Source organism: Miniopterus natalensis, chromosome 7 (genome assembly GCF_054644295.1).
Source record: "Miniopterus natalensis isolate mMinNat1 chromosome 7, mMinNat1.hap1, whole genome shotgun sequence".
Taxonomy (NCBI): Eukaryota; Metazoa; Chordata; class Mammalia; order Chiroptera; family Miniopteridae; genus Miniopterus; species Miniopterus natalensis.
In genome coordinates this window covers 38,057,071-38,078,697 of record NC_142087.1, presented here as the reverse complement: position 1 = coordinate 38,078,697, position 21,627 = coordinate 38,057,071, and the positions used below count along the sequence as shown (strand labels likewise).

The window sequence follows — 21,627 nt, the reverse complement described above, 5'->3', positions numbered from 1 at the left end:
TATACAGAATAATGAGTAAAATGAAACACACTCAGTATTTATAGTAATATGAAAACTGAGTGAGATTAACAATTATTCACCGAGAATTTTCACGTCTTTAATATTTGAATGCAGTCTGGCTCATTGCAGCCGGGCTTGCAAGTGACAGTGAAATATTTTAAAATATTTATACTTGCACCTAATAAGCATTTTCTACAGCTTATTTTGGATAAATTAAAATGAGCCTAAAAACTCTGCAAAATATCCACAAAACAAGCCTAAAAACTATCACACTTTGAAGGCTTTTGTTAACTAAATCATGGTGAGGTGAGACTGGATTATCCTTCTGAGCATGTGGTATGTTTGGGTGTGTTCAAGACAGACACACCTAGATCCTCTGGTGGACACATGAGGCACACACACCTAGATCCTCTGGTGGACAGAGAGTCTACATGTAAAGATCTTCTATCTTTTACTTACAACCCTGCACACCCTTCTTCCACAGAAGAGATGGTAGGATGGATAGAGGCTGTTTGGTGTGTGTGTGTGTGTTAGACACAGAGAGAGAGAGAGAGAGAGAGAGAGAGAGAGAAAGAACAAAATCTCATGTACCTAGGAAGCAAAATCCTGATATAAATAGCAGTACTTACCAGAAAAAAAAGCAAAAAGGGATTTGTAGGCTGTAAGTTTGATTGAATATTTGGAGAGAAAACCTTCCTCCAGATTTATATTTATCTAGGTTCCTGACATTCTCTGTTTTGTGAAATCTTTAAAATGCAGTGGTCTTAAGGGAAGGGGAATCATAGACAGGCATGAACATATAGAACATAGGATCTTGATTGTTTTGGGGCCATGGACATCCTTGGCTGACCACTTCGCAGAATGATGTTTCTAAATGCATAAGATCTACAAGATTACAATGGAACCAATTAATTTTAAATGAAAGAAGCTAAATCTTTAATATATTGTGATGCAATAATAACAATGTCTTTATATGTCACTAAACTAATAATGAGTATATCAAGTCTGATAATTTCAAAGTAGTTAGCTAATTTAACATGATAATATGATTTGAAAATCTCTGATTTTCTATCTGGTGACAAAGTCACAAGTACAGCTAATAAGGTCGTGGTTTGTTGCCTACACTATATTTGAAAAAAATGCTTCATTCAGTTAGAAGGTATTGAAAATTAAGAACTAATTTTGTTCTGACCCGAGTTCATGGACCCCAGGAATTTTATCCATGAACTCCTCTCAGGGATTTTTCTGACTTAGTTGAAGAAGTTCTTAAGCAAATGAATGGAGTGACAAGGAGGTGGACGGTAAGAGAAGTAAAATGGGGTGAGGAAGGTGAATTATGAACTTGACTCTTGTGCTGGGTCTAGTTCTGCTAAAACTGTTAATGCCGTCCTTATGATATGAACAGGCTAAGTGCACTTACTCAGGAAATGTGATTAAGAGTCTGAATAATTTCGTTTTCATTTGAATATAAGAGGAAAAGATCCCTGTTTCATTAAATACAGAATCATGATCTGCCCAGCCCCAGGCCTTGTTGTACAGCAGGCCTGCGTAAATTACCTGGGGATTAAGGAGGCAGGACCTACAACCTCTCTAAGTACATTAGGTTATTAGAAGTCACCAAAGTAGAAACTGGCCAGACAAAATGAAACATGCACATATGTAGCGGCTCTGGAAGATTTCTATGGAAACTCTTTTCAGCTTCCTATAGTCATAGTTATCTTTCTACCATTTGGTTTATAATGGGAAAAAATTTGGCAATAGCATTAGTCATCAAAATTTTACCACCATTTTACTTAAGTGCTTTCAGTTTTTTAAGTATAAAAATGTAACATAGCCCAGGTGGCATGGCTCAGTGGCTGAGTGTTCACCTATGAGCCAGAAGGTCATGGTTCCATTCCAGGTCAGGGCACATGCCCAGGTTGCGGGCTTGTTCCCCAGAAGGGGGTGTGCAGGAGGCAGCTGATCAGTGACTCTCTCATTATTGATGTTTCTATCTTTCTCTCCCTCACCCTGCCTCTCTCTGAAATCAATAAAAACATACTTTTCAAAAATGTAATATAAACTGTGGGTTTGAGACAATTTCATCTAGGTAGATGTGTGATGAGGCTTTAAGTTTTTTAGATTTTTAAGCTTCCTTGGGTAAGAAATTATATTTTCTTCCTACAATGGCCAGTAAGTGGCAATTATTAAACCAATGGCTTTTTTAGGAGTTCTCATTTCTCTGAGCATTTTCTAATGCAGTTATTTATTGGATGCTTTCTGTGGTTTAAGTACAGCTGACATTTTGCTTATCCTGCCACTGGTAATGTTTCATGGCTATGGATCTAAGAACTCTTCTAGTTAAAATCTCACAGATACGTAAGAGATATTGTTTCTAACTCTGGGTTTACTTATGCCATAATTATTTGCATTCTTCTCTACTAATTGTATGTATCTATATATACACACTTATGGGAGACTTCAGATTATTACTATCCTAATATCCAGACCCAGATTTGTTAAAGGTTGTATGATAATTTTGTGATAAGCTGGGCCTGGAACACAGGGCTGTGGATTTCAGCCAATTATGCTTTTAACACTGCCTACTGTTTGGGAATAAGCTAAGAGACTCGATGTCATTCATCCAACGATTAGTCCACCTGCACTATATTTTTGGCACTGTGGCAAATGGTGGTATAGATAGATAGTGAGAGAGAAGCCCTCTGTCCTGAGAGATGGCAGCGTGGCTCGGCACGCATGCAGTGTGAGGTGTCACGTGCTAGTAGGGGGCTGCTGTGGGAACTGTGTGGCCCCAGCTGGGAAGAGCAGGTGAATCATAAGATTTTAGGAGAATCATCCAGAGGGGACTGTGAGGAAAGAATAGGAGTTCTCCAGGAGGATTGGGGTAGAGATGGAAGGAAGGAACAGGATGTACATGACCTTGGAGATGTGGCATGTTAGGCAATAATTTTTGTTGGTGGAACATTTTTAAAAAATCTATTAATTTCAGGGAGAGGGGAAGAGAGAGAGAGGGAGAGAGAAAGAGAGAGAGAGAGAGAGATCAATGATGAGAGAGTCATTGATGGTCTGCCTCCTGCACGCCCTTTACTGGGGATCGAGCCCACAACCCAGGCGTGTGCCCTGACTGGGAATCAAACCGTGATCTCTTGGATCATATAGGTTGATGCTCAAGTGCTGAGCCACACCAGCCGGGCAGAACATAGCATTTAAAGGAGGAGGAGCAGAAGCCGAGGCTGGGCTGCGCTGGGAAAGGGGGTTCTTTTTTCTTTGCTAATTCATCTCAAGCATAAATATCCTTTCTATCTGAAGTTCAGACTGGCTCTGAATCCCCAGAGTTAGCACAGACCCCACAAATTAGGGGCAAAATTTTTTTATTCTGACACTAACTAGCCACAGTTAACATCAGATCCCATGAGTTAAAGAACAAGCCCCCCGCAAAAGACCACCTTTACTTCAGATGCCAGCTGCAAGGAGGGTTTCCAGGTCACCCACATTTGTGTTCACCTTGGCTACAAATTTGAGGATTCCTATGATCCCACTTCAGGTTCAATAATTCACTAGAATGACTCACAGAACACACACAAGAACCCTACTATTCTTACAATTAGTTTTATTATAAATGATACAACTTGGGAACAGCCAAGTGGAAGAAGTGCTAGGGCAAGGTTTGGGGGCAATGTGGCTGGGCACACAGAGCTTCCAGGCCTTCTCCTCATAGGATCCAAGGATGCCACCTCCTAGTACGTCACTGTGTTCACCAACTGGGAAGCTCCACTGAGCTTGAGCATCCATACTTTTAATTGAAGTTTTGTTACATAAGAATGATTGATTAAACCATTGGCTGTGAGATAGAACTCAATTGCCAATCTCTCTAAAAATGTCAACCCTCTAATCAGTTGTTTTGTCTTTCTGATGACCAGTCTCCATCCAGAAGCTATCGAGGGGTCCCTCCCTGAGTCAACTCATTAACATCACAAATACACTCCTGTCACTCAGGAAATTCCAAGGGTTTTTGAAGCTCTTGCCAAGAACCAGGGACAGAGACCAGATATATTATTTTTTTTATACCGATGATGAATTATAGGTGACATTCTGTAACATCCTAGACTCTCAGTGTAAAGATGGTCTGTGCATTTGCCAACAAAAATATTAACGTTTTATATGTTAGTGGTTATTAGATTACTCCAGAATTTACCTGCTTCGAAAAGAAATAAAATAAGGTCTTTCAACAAAACCCTTCGAGTCAAAGGTTATGATGGAGAAAGAAAATGGTATTTTTTGCCATTCTTTTTTAATAAAAGTAATATATGTTCTAAATCCAGGTTAAGATTGGATTTATGACTTTATCTCCTTAAAAGATAAACCAGTTACCCTGCCTGGCATTCTTAATTTAAAGGTGGAAGGTAAGTTGTTTTTCATCAGCACTTTTCACCCTGTGCCTGGGACTCCCTTTTGAATGCCAGATTTTAGCAACTTTCTGCCTTTTGGTATCAGTAATGGAGCATTTATAGGCACCTCTTGGGACCAGATGCTTTGCAGCACTCTAGAAAGGAGAATAGCCGTTTATTTTGAATCTTTTGTCCAAAGCTATCCAAAGCATGATGGAACTAGTTAATACTCTACATTCTGTTTAGGTAAGTTAATTTTCAGTAGGAAACTCTGGAAACCTTTGTGAGGTTGTTGGCTTGGTTGAGGCCAAGAACGGAAACAACTCACGAGCAGCAGAAAGACCTATGGGGTCATGAGTATCAGATCAGTTGGTGTCTGACCATGTGTTGTTGTTCTGTAAGCTCTTAACTAGAACCAGCACCATGAATATTCTAAAAGCTAAGCATCCAATGCCTTCCCATAGACTAGAGATTGGGCCATGTGTAGGTTAATCTTAGTCATGTCATCATGAAAGCTAATGTTCTGAAATTAAAAGTGAAACTGAAGGTGAAATTACAACACAGCATGGGTGTCCTTAGTATGAAGTCTGGAGAGCTGAATTTTCAAGGCGGCTGATGATGGATCCCCTTTAGTACCAGGAAATATTTAACCACTTTTAGATGACACTCATTCTGAACTCTATCAGGCACCCCTCTGCTTTGCTGAGCATACGCTGACTGGGTGGTAAGTGAAGGTTGTCATGAAGAATATAAAGGTTTTCCCACAGTCCTGCAGAGTAGTGGCTTAGTATGCCCACAACTGTGGTACTTGAACTTGTCTTGACCGCCTTTTATTTTTATAGTGTCTTCCTTTTTGGCAGATCATTTCCCTCGTCGTTGTCTGCTTTTAGAAGTCTCTTCCTTTCCTGTAAATTTTTGAAGATTCAGAAACCAGACAACAATTTTTGTGTATGTGTGGAGTACAGGCTCTGAGTCCCCTGAATAAGTGAATGGACTTGGTGAATTCTGTTTGTGTGGGGTTTTTTTTGTTTGTTTTTGTTTGTTTGTTTTTAGTGTACTTACACTCTAGGACTTTTCATGTTTCTGATAAATAACTGAATTAAATAGAAAGTACCCCATTCTCTTGTCTTTTTATTTCACTGCCTACCAACAAATATAAGGTCTGATAGATAACTTTAAGTATTAAACCAAGTGATTTTTATTTAAAAACATTATAAAAACATTTTAAGTTTTTTCTGAACAACTTTTAAGTGTTCTTTGTCTGTAGTTCAGTGTTCTCCCCTGGGTGTGGAAGTAAGTCTGCCTAATGAAAAGGTTTAAGGATGCTCTCTAAAATGCTCTCTCAAAGAACTGCCTCTCTGGCAGCTAACTCTCACGGGGGTAAAGTAGCTTTCAAACCCCTCCCAGTAATGGTTAGGTTTAAAGTACCTGACGTGTTTGTGTGCCAGGTGGGAGTTCAACTCCCTGGAAGACCACTTATGGTGGCAATGCAGCTCTTGAAAGTTTTATAAAAGCAAATCATCAAGCTGTAGGAACAAAACATTTTAACGTGAGCCACTGTTACTTCTGGACGAGCTCTGTTGCTCTCCTGGAAAGATGTACTGAGATTCCTAAAGCAACTGAGGAAATTCTGCTCCTCAGTCGCATTTTGATTTCAGTTGCTGAGCCCTGGTTAATCCGTCTAAAGTTGGCACAGTGAATAAAGTGAAACACAGGTATTCCTTCATCCTCGTATTTGTGTGGGGCTTTAAAATGTCTCAGTGATGGAGCGGCTTAGTTCTTAATTTACGCTGACAATAATGCTGATGTTGCACGAGCGTCTCTTTTCTTCACTGCTTCTCCTAGTGCTTCGGTATATCTCCGACATACACTTACAACTTTGCATTCTGGTTCTTTGATTATGTGGCGCCTACCCTGTTAGACTTGAAGCATCTGAAGGGCCATGGACCTGTCTTCCTCATGTCCAATTCCAGTGTCTTACCTGGAGGGAGCCTCATAGTGTATGAATGAATGAATGCGGACCCCCTGACCCATTTCCCTCCCACCGCTGGCCTGGCTCTCATTCTGGGGGACAGCTTAGAGATGGCTTCCTCTAAAGAGCCATCACTGACACCCACCTCCCGGGCCAGCTTTAGTGCCCCTTTTCTCTGCGCCCTGAACGCCTGTTGGAACAGCTCTGTCGCTGCTTTCGCCATTGCAGTGGGGCTGTTGGCCTAGCCCGCTAGAATTAAGAATGGGGCTTGGGTCTTACGCAGCTGTGACTCAGCGGCGCCTGCGGCAGGCCCTGGCACCCGTACGTGTTCACAGGGCGAGGAGTGAAAGGGGACAAGGCCGTGATTGTAGACCGGTGAAGCCCTGAACGCCCTGCTCAGAAACCGTGGGCAAATGCATCCTGGAGGCACTTGCAAAATACCTAAAGTTTGCTCTTTCTTCCTTGTGTGCTAATTATGTAAATGATAAAGAGGAAAAATTAATGAAAAAATACCCCTACCAGTGAGATATATGAAGTGGTTTTAAAATACATTCATTGCCATTTCTTTTTTCTAACACATTCAGGTAATTTATTCAGCAGCTAAGTGAGTGCCCACTGTATACCAAGTAATATGCAAGGTTGGGGATATAGAAGTACAAAATTTACTATTTTGCTCTTTTGTAAGGTTAAATTCAGTTGTCAGAATAATATGGAATCACTGTTGTTACGCATCATTGGGCTAAGAATCATATTAGACACCATCAGTTTCCCAGCCTCTCAATATTTATTTAGACAAAAAATTATTTGATTGTAATTCAAAATGTCTGTTTTACCCTTCCCTGCTTTCAATAACTGCTCTAGATTGGTCTACTATTCTTAATATTTCCCCTGTATAGGTTAACATAAAACATTACATGATTGTGCATTTATATTTATGTTGCTTTGCAATTCTACTTAATGTGTTTTTGTCTACATGGTTTGTTTCTCCATGTGGATTAAGAGCAATGTCTTGTATGAGTTATTCACAAAAATATTGGTTAAATGAAAGAGAAATTAGTTTTGAATAAAAATACCTATGATAATCAGTATTTTTCTTTTCCGCATTTCTTCCCCTTTCATTATCAGCAGCCATAAATGTATTATTAATTGTACAGTAATAAATGTTGGGAATGATTCTTGTGATGACTCTTGACAAAACATGGGAATGGAGGATTCTCTGTTGAGGAAGAAAACAAAGTGTACTTAGTGTCATCGAGTACCTCTGTAATTCATCACAAATGTTTCTGACTCCCGGCTGCATTAGCACTTAACAGATAATGTTTGTCTTCTCTGGGGTTGTGTAAACTAAGGAAATAGGACATCTGTTTTGAGTAATTTGACCTTAAATCACATTTTTAAGTAAAGCCACATGAGTGTTATTATATAATTTTTTTGCATTAGGAAGCAACAAGAATAAACAGTATCCTCTGGGCTTCTGAAAAGATCCAGGAATTGATCTAATTGTTTATACGATATTAAATGTCTCATTTAAAATTCATGTTTTTTAGTGAACCTTGGTAGTTTTGAAAGAAATAGGTTTATTCTTATCTCTTTCTCTTGTACTTTGTCACTAACTCTTTTGTTTACTTGAGAAAAAATAATAAAACTAATTTTGGCTCCACATTGTTGTCTAAGCATGGTGTGTTTTAATTTTTGTTTTTAAGTAAGAGAATGGCTCATGTGACTTGAGAATAAACTAATTTTTAAGAGTTGTAATTCAAAGCTGAAGATGACTCTAATAGCTTCTAGTGCAAGCGCATTTTTTTTGGGTTTTTTTTGTTCCTCTATTTTTAATTTGCTTTAGAGAGCATATACCACAAATATTTGGTTGTCTGCCTTTGTGATGTGCTATGAAATCTTTATTACATGCTAGGTTAAAACATTAACCCTAGAATGAGACTGACTGGGTTAAAATCCTAGTTTTTGTTTGACCCCAGGGAAGATTTTTAACCCTTAATAATATAACATAGTTGTCCATGTTATATTATTGGTTAAGGGACAAAGCTACACAGGAACATGTTAGATTATTATTCTTTGAGAAAACATAGGAAATGGCTAAAAAATACTTCATTTTATATATGTGTCACAGCGTTTTTTATCCACTCATCTATTGATGGGCACTTTGGTTGCTTCCATGTCTTTGCTATTGTAAATACTACTGCAGTGACCATGGGATACATATATCTCTTCAGATCAGTGTTTTCAATTTCTTCGGATAAATACCCAAAACATATTACTAAGTCACATGGTAGTTCTATTTTTAATATTTTGAGGAACTTCCATACTGTTTTCCATAGCAGCTGCATCAATTTTTAATTCCACCAACAGTGCACAGGGTTCCCTTTTCTCCACATCCTTGTCAATACTTGTTGTTTGCTGATTTATTGATGGTAGCTATTATGACAGGTGTGAGGTGATATCTCATTGTGGTTTTAATTTACATCTCTCTGATGACTAGTGACATTGAGCATTTTTTCATATGTCTCTTGGCCAGCTAAATGTCTTCTTTGGAGGAGTATCTATTCAGGTCGTCTACCTATTTTTTAATCAGATTGTATCCTTTTGTGTTAAGTTGTGTGAGTTTCTTATATATTTTGGATACTAATCCCTTATAGGACATAACATTAGCAAATATCTTCTCCCATTCAGTAGGTTGTCTTTTTGTTTTGTTGATGGTTTTCTTTGCTGTGCAAAATCTTTTTAGGTTGATAGAGTTCTGTTTATTTTTTTCTTTGTTCCCCTTCCCTGAGGAGACATATCCAAAAAATATTGCTAAGCATCCATTTGTGATAAAAACCCTCGGTAAAGTGGTACTAGAGGAAGCATATCTGAACATATAAGGCCATATATGACAAACCCACAGCTGACATCATACTCAATAGTGCACAGCTAAAAATGTTTTCCTTACGGTCAGGAACAAGACAAGGAGATCCACTTTCACCACTTCCGTTCCTCATAGAATTGGAAGTCCTAGCTACAACAGTCAGACAAGAAAAGGAAATAAAAGGCATCCAAATTGGAAATGCATGATCCTGTATAGAGAAGAGCCTAAAGAGTCTGCCAAAAAACTGTGAGAACTGATAAATGAATTCAGTAAAGTAGCAGGATACAAAATTAATACTCAGAAATCAGTTGCATTTTTATACACCAATAACGAACTATCAAAAATAGAAATTAAGAAAATAACTTTGCTAAGTTTTGATAATCCCTTCTTTCTTTCTGCATTTTGACCACACAGTACAGCCTCTGTGTGGCTCTGGCCTCTACCCCAGCCAGACTAATGAAACATCTTAAGCAAGATTTTTTATTTCCTGTTCAGGAATATGGGGAGCTCTCAAATCAGGTATATTAACAGAACCCTTGCAGTTTTCTGGAGAACTATTTTTTTGTGTGTATGACAGAGCACCACTGTTACACTTTTTCTAAGCTGAAAATGTCTAAATGATGCACTATTAAAATATTTTTTGGTTTATATTTTACATTGAAGCTAATTGTATATTTTTTTCTTAAAGCAAGACATAGTTTAGCTGGTAGACTATCACCAGTTATATATGTGAAAAAGAAATCATCTCTAAATCAACAGTGATTTAGGGGGAAAAAAATAAGTGGAAGCTTATATTGTGATGACTTGTGTCATTCTGAGATTTTGAACAAAAATGAACTACTTTCTAAAGATGTCAAGCAATAAAAATCCTGACATAGGAAATTAATTAGTCTCATAAGAACATTCTCTCACTTCTCCATTGTTGTACTTGTGGATCATTTCCTGAGATACAGTCATTAGTGCCATCAGGTAGTTAAAAGGTTGTGTTTGTTTTACTCTGTTTGTCTTTACTTAAAAATTACAGAATACGCACCTAGTATTTTCCAGCTACGTCACTGAAGCAGTTTGGCTAGATGACTCACTGTGATATAGTCAGTTCTCATTAAAGCTTCACTTTTCTTGTACGAGGGGAGCACATTACTTTTCCCAGTGGAACCCCCAGGGCTTCTTCCATTTTCCATGAGCCTCTTCATTCCTTCTTTGTCTCATATGATAACGGTGTCACAAAACTCTTTCTTTAAAAGTTATTACTCGACAGTTCTAAATTCACAAATTTTACAGTCACTTCAGGTTGTAGTTATGTAAATGTTGCTAAATTCAATGGATCTGATTTGTTAATTTTGTGAATTTTTTTCTATCTGTGCTGAATACAGAATATTTAAAATATGACATACACCTAATCTGTGAGGTTCTTGCTGGAGGAATCGGTCCAAGTTTTACTGTTTGTAGTTCTCAAAATGCCCAGCACATATGGGTGCTCAGATGAGCCCTGTCATGGCTAAAGGTGACTAGTTAAGGTAAATGAATCTATTTCGGTCAGCTCAGTATTTTTATGAGTAAGAAGTAATACCCATTCAGTTATGCTGTGAATCCTTAAATTGACAATGGTTATTTAATATAAATGTCCTAAAGAAAGTGTTTCATGAACACTTTAGGTATATGAAGTATGCTTATATTAATTGTATAGCACTTAGAGCGATGTGGATTCCCTCGGGGGAACAGGGTGCGTGTACTAGCTGGCACGGCCTGTAAGAAGTCTCTGGTCAGTGAGCCCTGCTCTCTCCCAGGGAGAGCACCAGCTGGGCTCTTTAGGGGCGAAGAGGTTGTGCAGCTGCTTAGAGTTTTGCTGTGATACGGTGTTACTTCTTTGCCTCCTACTGTACATTCATGATCATATTAGGAATATGGCAGAAATTAGTGTAGCTAACAAATGGTCTTGCCCAGTAATTGTTGAGAATGTACAAGAAAGGTAAGAAGACAGAGGGCGGAATAGAAAGGGAGATAGAACATTTGGGTGAAAAGACACCTTTTTTATTTGAGTTTTATTCTCTAGTAGATGCAAAGTAAGTATTGTTTGCACCAGGGTGAGATTTTTGAAAGGGCGTAGAAGGGCCAGTAGCTTCGGAAGGGCGCAGGACATCTGGCCTGCAGAACGTAAGTGTGGCCATGGAGACAGCTGTTTCCTCAGGCTGATATGGGTGCTAATAAGTATTTTTAAAGTGATAGTGACAGCTCCCTGCAGAGGCTTTGTTCACTTTGAGCTTTGCTCCCTGAGTTCATTTATTTCTCCACAGGCTCCATCTTCCCTGTTTCACGAGGTTTCTCATCAGAAAAAACATATTTTTTAGGACCATTGTTAGTACTGGCTGAGGGAGCGGAAGGAGGGATATAACGGGGTATCTTGATATTTGAGGGTTGAGATCAATTTGAAATTGCAAATTAAAAATGAAAAGCTTTCTTACTAAGGAGGCGGAACACACTTTATATCTTGTTGGTTTGGGTTATTGGAGCGGAGTTGCAGTATGGCCTCAAAGCACTCGTGGGCTATGAAATCAGTTTTGGGTTGCACCCAGCATTCATTTACTTATTTATGTTGCAAAATGAAACAGGGTAGATAGGAAATGTGAATATAACCACTGTTAAGAAAAATATATATATTTGGGTACCACCAATGCCATAACCCTATAACTTTAAGGCTATGCCATGCAGTGTCCTCTGCAGATGAAAAGTGGTCCACACATTGTTCCTGGTCCATGACCAGTACAGAAATTGAGGGCAAGTCTTTAGAAATTTTTAGAGGAATTTGACAGAATAATTTTATCTTTATTTAATAAAAGTTTGTGCTTTCACTTTGCCTGTCTTTTTCTAAAAACATATGTTTTTTGTGCTTGACATACACTTAGTCTGAGGTTCCAGAAGTTTAAAAAGCTGCTCCTTTATCATAGGTTGGTTGAGAAGCCTTGCTCTAGATAACTTCATTGTTACAAACGGTGTATCTAAGTAGGTCCAAGGAAGCACAGATGGCCATGTAAACTAGAGTCAGGCAATATGCTAGCAAGGATGGAACTTGTAAACTTTTTATGTGGCTTTTGGATCTTAAGTTCATAAATGTGAAGGCGTGGTCATAGAGGGGAAAACGAAGATGAAACAAACAAAAGGAGTGAAAGACTAATGATCTGTGCACTTTTATTTAAACTAAGAGGCTTAAAAAGTGAATTTTATAATGGTTTTAAAGTTCATAAAATGCTTCTTCTCTGTCAGCCTAAGTATTTAATAACACACACCATTCTCTCTTCCTGCTGGATGACAGAAAACGCTTCCTTTTTTGTTGTGTGCACAAAGTTTGTCAAATGGAGGAAGATAATTCATACAGTTCCCTCGGCCTTTAAAAATCTAGAGCCTCTGCCACACCAGGGCAAATTTTAATGATGGGGTAGAAGGGAATAACTAATTATATGTAGTTACTGCTACTGTGGCAAACAATGATGGAAGATAGTCTAATCAAAAGCATTTGCCAGTGGATATGATTAAGCTAAATTTAATTCACCCAAAGATTCAAGAATGTGAACATTGCATGTTCTCGTAACAGAGTTTTCCTTTTCAAAAAAGTGAAAATAATTATTCTTAGCAACCTTCAAAGTCTACTTGGGAAGATTGTCCCTTTTGAAGTTGACTCCATTACGTGGAGCTTTTCTCATTTGCCTGCAATGTTATATCTCTACTTCCATAGTAGGATTTAAGAGTGTTTCGTTATCTAAACACAAACAGAATTTCTATGCCAATTTGAATTCTGATTTCTTTTATTTATGTGCCCAGTTGGGGTGTTTTTTATAAGGGAAAAAAGTTGAAGTAAGGAAATACTTACCAAGGGAGACGCAGTTACTCTTTGAGAATTCACTTCCCTCACAGTGAAAACATTGAAGCAGAAAGCGAAAACTGAACAGTCAGCCATATAGGGATATTTAAAAAACAAACTAACAAACAAAAAATAAACAGACTTAGTCTAAGAATATAAAATGTTTTGAATTTTTTAAACATCAGCTGATGAGTTGACTTTACTTTCATAGCAAATAGGTGATACAAACAATGAAAAGGCATCTCTTTTCCTCCCACTTTCCATCCTTCATGCACAACTGTGAGTTTGCCAGAGGATTCTGGATTGCTAGACTATGCTAAACATAAGTGTTCACACTTTCTTCTGTAAACTCACAATCATACAGTAGTGCAGCACTGTCAGGGAATACAGTGTTAGCTGAAATGTCACCTCCTGTACTTTGAAACCATGAAGTAAATTCTCATGGTCGCATGGAAACAAAGCTTCCCTTCCCAAAGCTTAAATGTAGGGGCAAGATTGAGTCAGTACTCAATTCATTGAGCTTTGTAATACTTAATACTAATGGTCTTCTCTTACAAAAAAAAGGAAACAAAAAATTATCATTTAAGTGAAATAGGATAGAATTAGGAAGGTTGTGACGTGAGCAAGTGGAAATCCAGAGAGCTAAATGCTAAAGAATTGCAGAAAATTTAGAGAAGTTGTGCAGTTAGGAGCTATGAGGAAACAAAATAACCATAATGATCATCACAAACCTTTTTGAGCTTATGCTACACGGCAAACATTGTCCTAGGTGCCTTTATGGGCATTAATCCTCGATTGCAGGGGCTGCGCAGAAATACCAGCTGAGCGACTCTGGAGGAAGGAAAAAGGGGACCTCTCAGGGGAACGTCCCAGTGATAGGCTCTCAGTAAAGAGAGACTCTTCCTCTGAAAATTTGTGTGTGTGGCCATCAGAGTGAGGCTCAGCTGGTTTCTGGACATTGGGGGAGGGGTGACTTGCGTGTGCCTGGAGGGAGCCCAGAGGGACTTGCTTTCTGGGGCCAGAACAAGCGAAGGAGGAAGACAGTGTAGGAGAGCAGGTGTTTTCGCCAGCACTGCGCAAGTGTACTTGGAACAGCTCTGACTCATTTCACAAGATCACACACAAGGACAGATCCTGTGAGAAAAAGGGGCTTGGGGCAGACCACTCATAATCTATGCAGATTTGTAGCCAGATTGCCAATAAAAACAGTAACAACGCTGATCAGAACACTGGCCCATGAACTCCCACCCGGCATTTAGAATCCCAGTGAACCCGTCCTTAGCCCTGCACCCTCGGGCTCCCGCCTCCCTCCTCCTCACTAACAGGTCCTCGAAGCCATTCTCTTCGAATAGAGAGCACTTCCCACCAACTTAAAAATATGACGCGGGGTTTGTCTTCTTCATCAGTCCATGTTCTTTCCTTTTGAAACCCAGGAGGGGAGCAGAAGCTCCACAGCTTCTTCATTTGCTCTTGCAGTTTGCCAGACATCTTAGCAGAGTAGAAGGGGAATTTGCTCTGGAAACCACTAGACTTCTTGCCGCTTCCTAGCCTAAGCAAAGGCGCTTCTGCAGCCTTTTTAGCTTTGTTTAAAAGGTATCACGTAGCCTTTTATTTCAGTGAAAATTTGTCCCTGATCATTCTAAAACTTTAATGCCCTGCAAAAAAAAATCACACATGAACCAAAGGGACTTGTTTGTTACATGGATGTCACTCCCCTGTTTGGTAATCCTATTTCAGTTCATCTGTGTTACAGAAGCATGCCATGTGACAAATCAGACTGGATTCTGGCTCCAAAGGGGGGGGAAGGAGAAAGGAGTATGAAAATTAGGATCATTTGAGTATGTAACTTAGAATGTCACCCTGACATCAACACAAAAATTTCTGCGTACTTTCAACAGCTCAGAAAGCTGACAGAGCCTTTTGTGCTGTAATGGAGCATATTGAAGTATTGGAGGCTAGGCTGTGTAGGTAGGAAAACTATTTTAGGGAACCCTGGTGATTCCCTGAACAGTTATGGCAGGAAGTTACCAAGTTTTTAACCAGCTGTGAAATGAGACTCGTCTGTTTCAGCTTTACTCAAGCATCCAGACTAGACTTCACAGGATTTGGGAAACATGGACTTTTGCCATCCTTTGCATATTGTCATGTTTGCCACCCATGGTTGCCCAAGTTTAAATGATGGAAACACTGCAGGAAATGATATTATTGGCAGTGTGGCGATACTGGAGGTTTTGGTGATTGGGAGCTGGCCTCAAGGCCGTGTCATGCCTCAGTATACACTATAGCTATGTTGCAGGTAACAGAGCCCCAAATGACTGAATATGGAATAAATCTGCTTATATTTTACTAAGAGCAGAAAAGTACAATTTTAACTCATGTTATAAACACTAAAAGCTTGCTTTAGATTTCTTATGGGGTTGGCCAACCCTGTGTATTTTGAAGATTTTTCTGCATTTTGTAGTATATAGCTAACCCAAATCATTTCAATGGCATCCTCTTGCCACTTGTTCCCTTTCTCTGTCCCCAACTCTTTCTTAATCACATTTCAGTTTTTCCTTATTACTGGAATATATGTTCCATAGATAACCCTTCCCTTGTGGCTTGGCTTTCACATTTACAGGTACATAACATTCATCTCTTGAAAAACGGCTCCATTTTCAAATAGCTACTGTAATTTTCCTTCACTGTTATGAAGGGGTTTGTTTGCTTCGTATATGCTCAAACAGCACACGGAGAAACATGGGGTTATTGGAGTGTGGCAGGATGAGTAATGGGCTGGAAACTCAGAGGCTCAAAGTTCTGGTTTTGCCACTAACTCATCCTAAAGTCTGGATGAGCTGATTCTTAATCTCTCTGTGAGATAATTCCTACTTATCTTAAATGACATTAACACCAGCTCGCCTCATATAGGGACACTGTGAAGGTAACAGCCATAAGCAAACATTTTCCAATACCAGATCACTTCACAGTAGCCTGTTAATTTATAAAGGATTTATCTACATTTGTTTTCTTATTTAGTTCTCCTAATAATTCTCTGGGGAAGTAGTCTTCTCATTTTGCTGTTTAGGAAATCACAACTTGTAAACAATATAAAAATTCCATACTTTTTCTTAGTATTGTATATGTATGTTTATACATATGTGTGGTATATATAAAATATATATATACGCACAAGTGTGCATACACCCCTCCTTGAAAATTATGCTTCATAAGAGAAGAGTTTTAACAGGAATATGCAAGGGTAATAGTCTCCTCACCCAGTAGAAATCTTGAATTCAGCCACACCTGAGTAGTATTTTATTTTTCATCTTTATACTCCAAATTTAGGTGTTCCCCCTCAGAGTTTCAGAACATTTTTCCTCTTTGCTTAAGAAAACTTATAATGATCTTTTTTCTCTTTTATTTTAGAACATTTTGCTTTTGCCTTTCTTTATGTGATCTATAAAATTCATATAATTATTTTAGTTGCCATTTCTGTTCATCTTAAACATGGGGAGGGCCCACATGACACAGTTGATGCCAGGGTATCTGGCAAGCTTGATTCCATGTGGAAACACTCCCATGGTTGGGTCAGTGCCATGGATGCAAAGATAGAAAAAAGCTCATGGAGACTTCTGGAAATGACCATCCTCCAGTTGGCACAGTGATTGCCTCAGTATGCCCAGTCATGAAAACATCCCCCTATCAACAAGTCGGTTGTTATAACAATGTGCGAGGGATGGTGGAGCTGAACTGCAAGAATTTTATTATATTGACTACAAGAACCAGTCAAGCTTTCTAAGATGCCACAAAACAAACCAATCTGTTATTTTTCTCTAGGTTATGTGAGAATCTTACAAGTGGGTATGATTTCCAAATGGTGGTACCATTGTAATGTATTATTGTTCAGTAGAACTTTCTGAGAGGAGGGAAAAGTTCACTATTTCTGCTGCCCAACATGGGAGCCACCAGCCACATGTGTCTGTGGAGTAACCGAAACATGGTTGGTGTGACTGAGGAACTAAACTTTTAATGTTACAGAATTTTAATTAATTTTAATTGAAATAGCCACATGTGGCTGGTGACTACCAGAGTGACCAGTGCATGTCTGCAAATTATGCACATTTCTGTTACCTCGGAGACTAATTGCAGTGACATCAAAGGAATTTCCCATTCACTGATCTTGAGAATACATTTGGGGTGAAAAGGTATGAAAGAGATGGGATTTTCAAAGCCTACATAGTTGTGGAACTTCAGGGTCAATCCATGTAAATGATGGTGACTTTTCAGAAGTGACCTGGAAATTGTTTCAGATTGTGACTGTCCCTTGATTTTGTTTCCTCAGGTTCTTTCATGTTGGTGAACACATCTGGGAGGCCTGAGGGTCAGAGAGCCCACCTCCTCTTACCTCAGCTTAAAGAAAATGATACCCACTGCATTGATTTTCACTATTTTGTATCCAGCAAGAGTAATTCTGCTCCCGGATTACTCAATGTCTACGTGAAAGTCAACAATGGGCCTTTGGGGAATCCTATCTGGAATCTATCTGGAGAGCCGACGCGTACATGGAACAGGGCAGAACTGGCCATTAGTACTTTTTGGCCTAACTTTTATCAGGTATGTTTTGTTTCCATTTCATGTTTGGATGCATTCTCTAACTTCTAAAAATCTACTTTTATATTCCATAATCAGAGAATGTATAAGAAGTGTTGGTATTTTTTATACCAATGTAAGGAAAGCTTATGCTATTTGATCGGGAGTGTATTAAGGCTTTGTTTGTAACATTACCTTGAGAAAGGAGTAAAAGACACAATTCAAACTTGTTTATACACATATTGTTGTAAGGAAATAAAAGTGGTGGCCTGCAGCAGGACAGGAAGTGCTATCTGCAAGGATATTTTACATTCTATATTAAGGAAGCCTAGTCTGACTCAGGGAGACAGAGCACTTGATTTTAAAAGAAGTCCCTTCTTCCATCAGTGGATCTCAGGAGTAAATGAGCCATTAAGAGCCCTCATGGACATCAGCTAGTGAGGTGCAGGTCCCTACTCCCATCCCATAAGCAATGGGAAGAAAATGCCCTGTGTCAGCCGAGTCGTCATTGTGGGGGCTGCTGTCCTTGCTGTTGTTATTGGAGATGCTCTCTTGACTCCCACTTTGAGTTCTAGTTTAAAGTAACAAGGGTTGAGGCCCAGGAGAAGCTAAGAAGTGGCACAAAAGCAATTTTGATGTCACATCCTGCCCATTGGAGAGTTCCTATAAGCAAGAGCATCCTGACTTGGTGTCACAGGCGGGAAATTAGTGGCATTTGGTGCTCTCTCTCCTTTTGTCCACAGCACCTTTCCAAATAACTTGATATTTTAAAATAACTCAATTTCCGGCTCAGAGGATGCATTAAGAGGATTATGATATTTTGCTTCTCTCTTAATTCCTTTGGCTCACTCAGGAGCCAAATGTAACATGTATCCAAGATCATCTCTTATGTTTAATTGAGGTGCTTGGCTAGACTCAGGGAAGGGAAAAGTGGCTCTTCTCAAGCCCACTTGTCTCCTTAATGGTATGAGTGGCACCCAGGAATCCATTCTATAGGTTTGGTGCTTATTAGAGAAATGCATCAGTTCCTCTATCCCTGGATTTGATCATGGGAATAAATGGACTGTAAATTTCTTGCTGTGTTTATTTTTGTATCCTTATACCTATAACAATTTGTGGTATTTAATGAGTGGTAAATGTTTCTTAAATGGAAATGACGGTGTAGTGAAAGCTGTTAGTTCACATATAAATTATTAAAATCTTTATTTAGAGTACACTTTGGCAATATATTTTAAAGGTGTTAAAAGTTTAGGTGTGTCTAAATTTAGCAATCTACTGTTAGGAATTCTTTCTAAGGAAATAATGAAGAGTGGTTGCAAGTAATTAGCTATAAGGATAGATATTCATGGCAGTTTATTTATAATAATAAAAATCAGAAACAGTATTATTTCTAATAGAAGATTAGTTAATTCATGCTAGTTCAATACAAACATTTATTTTGCAACCATTAAGAATAATGTAGAGAACCATTTAATGAAGAATTTGAGCTTATGCTGTTAGGTGGGAAAACCCTATATGAAGCAATATGTTAAATCCTATTGTTTAAATTAAGGTTTGGGTCATATATATATATTCTACAATGTATGCTGATAGAAATATATTAAAATATGGTATCTCCCCAGCTAGTGATTTGATTTTTTTTCTTTCTGCCATCTGTCATAGTCTGAATTTTCCCCAATGTACATGTACTGTTTTACTTATGACAAAAAAGAGTAAAAACTAATTTTTCTTCCTGAGGAAAATATCCTACTTAATGAGTAACCTTTTTTATAACTGTATTATCTATCTGTGGTATAATTAAAAAATACGGCCTCTGGGGAAAGTTTTGTCTTTCATAGGATTAAAATGGAAGCAGGGGAAATGGGTTTGGCTAGGCCAGGTTTCAAAGGGCTTTTGTATGGTGGACGAGGCTAAGAAGCTGAATGTCTTTAGAAACTCCTTTTGGAGGAGCCTGTCTAAAAGTAGAGAAGGCCTCATCTGGTGACGTTCCCACTGCGCCTCTGGCACCTGCGCTCAGCTCTTCCTTAGGCTTCCACTGGATGGAGGCCAGTGGGACACAATTCCAGACAAGATCAGAATGTATGTCCTGCTCACAGGTGCCTGCTTTTCTTTTTTTTTTTTGGTGAGGGCCCTCTTTCTGCCTTACAGATGGCTGCCTTCTCATCTACTCTTGTGCGCTCATAATGTCTTTCCTTCATAAGTGGAGAGAGAGAGCCCTGGTCTCTTCCTCTTCTTATAAGTATGCTAATCTCATTATGAGGGCTCCACGTTCATGGCCTCATATAATTACCTCCGAAGACTCCATCTCAAAATGCCATCACATGGGGAGTTATGGCTTTAACATAAATTTGGGGAGAGGGGTACAACATTCAGTTCATAGCAGTCTTTAACACACCTAGCTCAGACCATCAAAATTAAAGGAATGATTTAATTGATAAAGTCTCAGATTAGCCTTTCAAAGGGAGTTATCAACTATATTGAAAGGCACTACTGTATATCAAACCATTTTTATTTTCAGTGAATTCTTTTCTTTTCACTGATCTCTTTTGAATAAAATATTCTGCCTTCCTAATTGTGAACCTCTGGCCTAACCCCCAAGCCCTCCCACTTCTTCTGACTTCTTTCACATTACTGAGCAGTATGTGATTCATCATAGTGAACTGGAACTTAATTCTTATTCTAGCTTTTCAGTTCACTGGGTGATTCATTAGGAATAGCTTCATACTTTGAATTTAAAGGTGGATTTGTAGAGACTCTTTAATATAGTGTTGCTAAGTGTTGAAGAACCTGGTAATCAACATCTGTAAAGGGCTTGGAGCCACTAAAAATGCACTTGTTCATTTAATTCTTGAGCACTCCAACCGAGCATCACCCTTTCAAGTTTTAAAAGCATAGTTAAGGTAGTACTTCCCTTGTATTTTCACTTTATCTGCTGTAGTAAACATACTGAAGTCATTACCCTAATGGTAACATAAGCTATTAGGTAAATGGCACTCTGTAGATGATACAAGAGAGATGTCAGCAGGAAACTTACAAACTCTGAGCAATAGATCTTAAAATCACCACATAAGACCTGGATGATGTTTCCCAGTTGGGATGAGAAAGACAAGCTGTATTAACAGAGGTGAAGAAGGAAAACACCTACCAAATCCTGTTTCCACCCCTGGCCTGACGTATCACCCGAATAGGAATTGATCAGAAAAAAGTCAGAAACATAAGTTGTCTGTGTTCTGGCAGCACTACCCTAGGGAGGGGCTTCCCTGCAGCACCCTGTGGTCCTCAACCCTCAACCAGTGGGGCTGGTGCACCCCTACTGAGGAGACAGGCTGTCATATCCTTATGCTCTTAAAAACATGAAATGTGCATGAGCCTGTCTGCTTTTGAATTAATTTCCCATATAGATTTCTCTCTACGGAGTTCTGCACTAGCCCGAGGAAGTGAGTCTATTTTATGTGACTATTATATTTCTAATTGCAAAATATAAAAAAATTAATTTTCTGGTATCACATGTGCATGCATGTGTGACATTTTCCTTGGTGAACATGGTTCATAAAAGTTAATAGCCAAATGGTACATTCTTAGGATACAACTAGGCTGTTTCTGAGCCCAAAAGCTGAGGACAAGACATCTAAAGGAGGCATTACCATTGAGAAACCCTCTCAGTGCACAGGGACTCAGTTTCCCCCAGACATCACCTCTGCATGAATAGTTACGCTGCAAGATACATTATAGAGATCTAAAACAATTAATGTAAAGTGAACGGATACTTGAAATACTAGTATGTTAATTTATACTCATACAGCACTTTATTTCCATAACATGCTTTTTACACTTTTTAAAGTAGTTTGGATATAATGAGTTAAGATTGATGAATTAATTCTTTTAAAGTAATTTCATATTGTTTGAAAATGGGCAGCATCATAATGTAGTAATAGAACATATGCTTTGGGTCAGACAGAAATGGATTTGAATATCA

The 21,627-nt window shown here is 38.7% G+C and overlaps 1 protein-coding gene across 1 annotated transcript in view; it reads left to right on the top strand.

Annotated features, from left to right (window-relative positions):
• The window catches only part of PTPRM (protein tyrosine phosphatase receptor type M), a 617,147-nt gene that overhangs the window by 211,096 nt on the left and 384,424 nt on the right, over window positions 1–21,627 (top strand). The window contains exon 3 of the mRNA XM_087818949.1: window positions 17,404–17,675. Within this exon, the coding sequence (XP_087675075.1) occupies window positions 17,404–17,675 (272 nt within the window). The remainder of the gene's footprint in view (window positions 1–17,403; window positions 17,676–21,627) is intronic.